Source organism: Citrus clementina, unplaced genomic scaffold, assembly GCF_000493195.1.
Source record: "Citrus clementina cultivar Clemenules unplaced genomic scaffold, Citrus_clementina_v1.0 scaffold_9, whole genome shotgun sequence".
Lineage (NCBI taxonomy): Eukaryota > Viridiplantae > Streptophyta > Magnoliopsida > Sapindales > Rutaceae > Citrus > Citrus x clementina.
The window spans coordinates 11575694-11578421 of record NW_006261964.1 but is presented as its reverse complement, the minus strand read 5'-3'; the positions used below and the strand labels follow the sequence as shown (position 1 = coordinate 11578421).

The 2728-nt window shown below is 35.4% G+C and overlaps 1 protein-coding gene across 1 annotated transcript; it reads right to left on the bottom strand.

The window, feature by feature from the left end:
* LOC18032173 (pentatricopeptide repeat-containing protein At5g13770, chloroplastic) lies at window positions 1-2133 on the bottom strand. The gene has a single exon (XM_006420629.2). The coding sequence runs from the start codon at window positions 2100-2102 to the stop codon at window positions 291-293; it is 1812 nt and encodes a 603-aa protein (XP_006420692.1). The 5' UTR covers window positions 2103-2133; the 3' UTR covers window positions 1-290.
* Between the last annotated feature and the right edge of the window lie 595 nt (window positions 2134-2728).

The window sequence follows — 2728 nt, the reverse complement described above, 5'->3', positions numbered from 1 at the left end:
GCAACATAATTAGGAGCTTTGGGAACAATTGGGATGAACATAGCCAAAGGCATTGCAAAAGTGAGTGGTACTGATAAGCTTACCCAATTTTGTATTACACTTTTATTAAGTAGTGTAATACTAATATGTGATCTTCAAATAAAATAAAAGTACAATGTAAAAAAAATAAAATAAAATTAGATTGAAGATATGTCACCTTCAATTGCTACTATGACATGTTAGAAGTTGGACAATTCCTCATTTCTCACTTCTCACAAAAGAAGTAGTTATGGTGCGATATATAGCAAATGTTACGTGCCCTCAAAGTTCTGCTGCAGCCATTGTGCTTGCATTTGCAGCCCAGCATCCCTTAAAGCATTCATGGCAGAATGGTAAAGCCGCTCATCTAGCTTCGTTCCTTCAGATTTCATATCTTGCAAAAGCTTCACTAGCTCTTCAATCTGACTAAGTTTGGAGAAAACCCCAACCATGATTCCAGCCATAGCTCTATCAATAACACCTCCATTCATTCTAAATTCATTGTAAAATTTCACACACATATCAAACTCCCTCGCCCTATTGTAAGCGCTTATAACAGTAGTGTAACTTACCTTATCTGGAGTCACCTTTCTTCGTTCCATTTCCTTCCATAACTTCTCCACCTGTCTCAAGTTCTTAGCCCTGCCATGCATGTCCATAAGGGAATTGTATATCCATACGTTTGGCTCACAACCTTTCGCTTTCATTTTAGCCACAAGCCACATTGCATCTCTTATCCTTCCTGTTTTGCCATACATTGCAACCATGCTAGAATATGCCACAACACATTTATCGAAACCCTTTTGTTGCATCTCTATGAATACCTTCTCCGCTTTTGAATACAACGCTATTCTGCAATATGCATTTATGATTGAAGCATAGGTCACTTGTCCTGGAATGCAGCCCTGGGAGATCAGCTGTTCATAAACCTTGACAGCAGCCCAATATCCTCTTCTTTTAGAGAAGCCATTAACAATCGCACACGAAATGCAATCAGAAATCTTCAATTTTGCATTCTTCATAGACTCAACAACGTCAAGAGTCTTCTCCACCAACCCTTCTTCAATATACATCAAAACGAGTTTCAAACAAACTTCCGGATCCCTCAACATTCCCTTCTCCTCTGCTTCTTTGAATAGCTCTTCGGCTAACTTTACTTCCGTAATACTCGCGAAAGAGCATATCAAAGAAGCATAGATTGAAGGGTCCTCTAAAATACCCTTTTCCTTCATATCCCTAAAGAACTTGAGAGCTTCAAAAGCTCGACCAGATTTCCCTAACGAATCACATAAAATCTTATACATATGAGTTGAAAACGGAGTTGAATCTAACTTCCTACTTTTACATTCAAGAAACAGAGCAGCTACTTTTTCCGAGTCGCCAATTTTATAATAAGCTTCCATAATCTGACAATAGCAACCAGAATCAAGAACAATTCCAGCAGATTTCATCTTCTCGTACACTAAAATTGTGCTATAATACATATGAAGTTTGTTATAACCTCCCATTGCAGAATTAAAAGCCAACAAAGCAATCTCCCCATCAGTTATAAACACTTGAAGCAAAGTGTTAGCAATTTTGAACTTTCTAGCTCTAACGCAACTAGCAACCAATCTAGAACAAGTATGAGCATCAGGCAACACATTATAAATCTTAAAATCTTCAGAGAGTGAAACAATAGAATCCCATTTCTTGGATTGTACTAAGTACCTGATCAGAAGCTTTAAAGTTGATTTCTCTGGTCTAAATTCTGGCAATTTTTTTGCTTCGTTGTAGTAGTCATATGCAAGTTCTTGTGTCTGAGGATCTTTTAACATGCCATGTAAGAAACTATCAAACTTCTTGGCATCTGGTACTGCTGTTTGATGATGAGAGTCTCGATTCAGTTCAATTGTGGGAAAATTGGTGGAAGCATTTACTTGAAAGAATCTATGATTAATAATGGAGCTTGGATTGACTGTTACAAAGGGAAAGGCTTTGCATGTTGAAAAGAGAGTGTGTCTGTAGGATTTTTTCATGCATGTGTAAGTAGTGTTAATCAAAGCCGATGAACAGTCTGAAGAAGAGGAAATGACCATGGCCATTTTTCTGATAAAATTTAAGAAATTAACAAAATTTGATCAATGTAGAGCTGCTGTATGCCATGTGGTGTATGTATACCTTATCCTTACAAGTTTTATAAATATCCAACCAGCCACTTAATAAGTTACACGTGGGAGATTTAGGGACATAAAATATCCAGCCACTTATAGTGCCACGCAGTCTACACATTCTTCTCCATCAGTTTTGTCCAGAAGCCTGTTTAAAGGGATTTTTCAGATTTTTGGCTTGTTAAGAATAATAATAGTAATTAATATTATCAAAAAATAGTACTTGATACTATTATTTTTTGTTTTAATTAAGAACATTTGTCTTACAATTTTTATAAGTACTCCCCTTTTTTTGAATCAAACAATCTCTTTTAGCATTTCTCATTGTATTAGGAGACTACACCTTAAAGAATAATAATATAATTACAAACTCTTTAATACAAACTAATGTGATATCAAATGAATAGTTCAATAAAAACATCACTTCATCTACAAAATTTATTTTTTTATTTTATACTTTTAGTTAACCATCTAATATTTTGTAGATGAAGACATGTCAGGGAGTATAAGAACTTGTAATCGTAACATTTAGTTCAATAAAGACATCACCTCATCTACAA

Coding starts and splice junctions, on each gene's coding strand:
- LOC18032173 (XM_006420629.2), bottom strand. CDS start 2,102: ATGGCCATGGTCATTTCCTCTTCTTCAGACTGTTCATCGGCTTTGATT.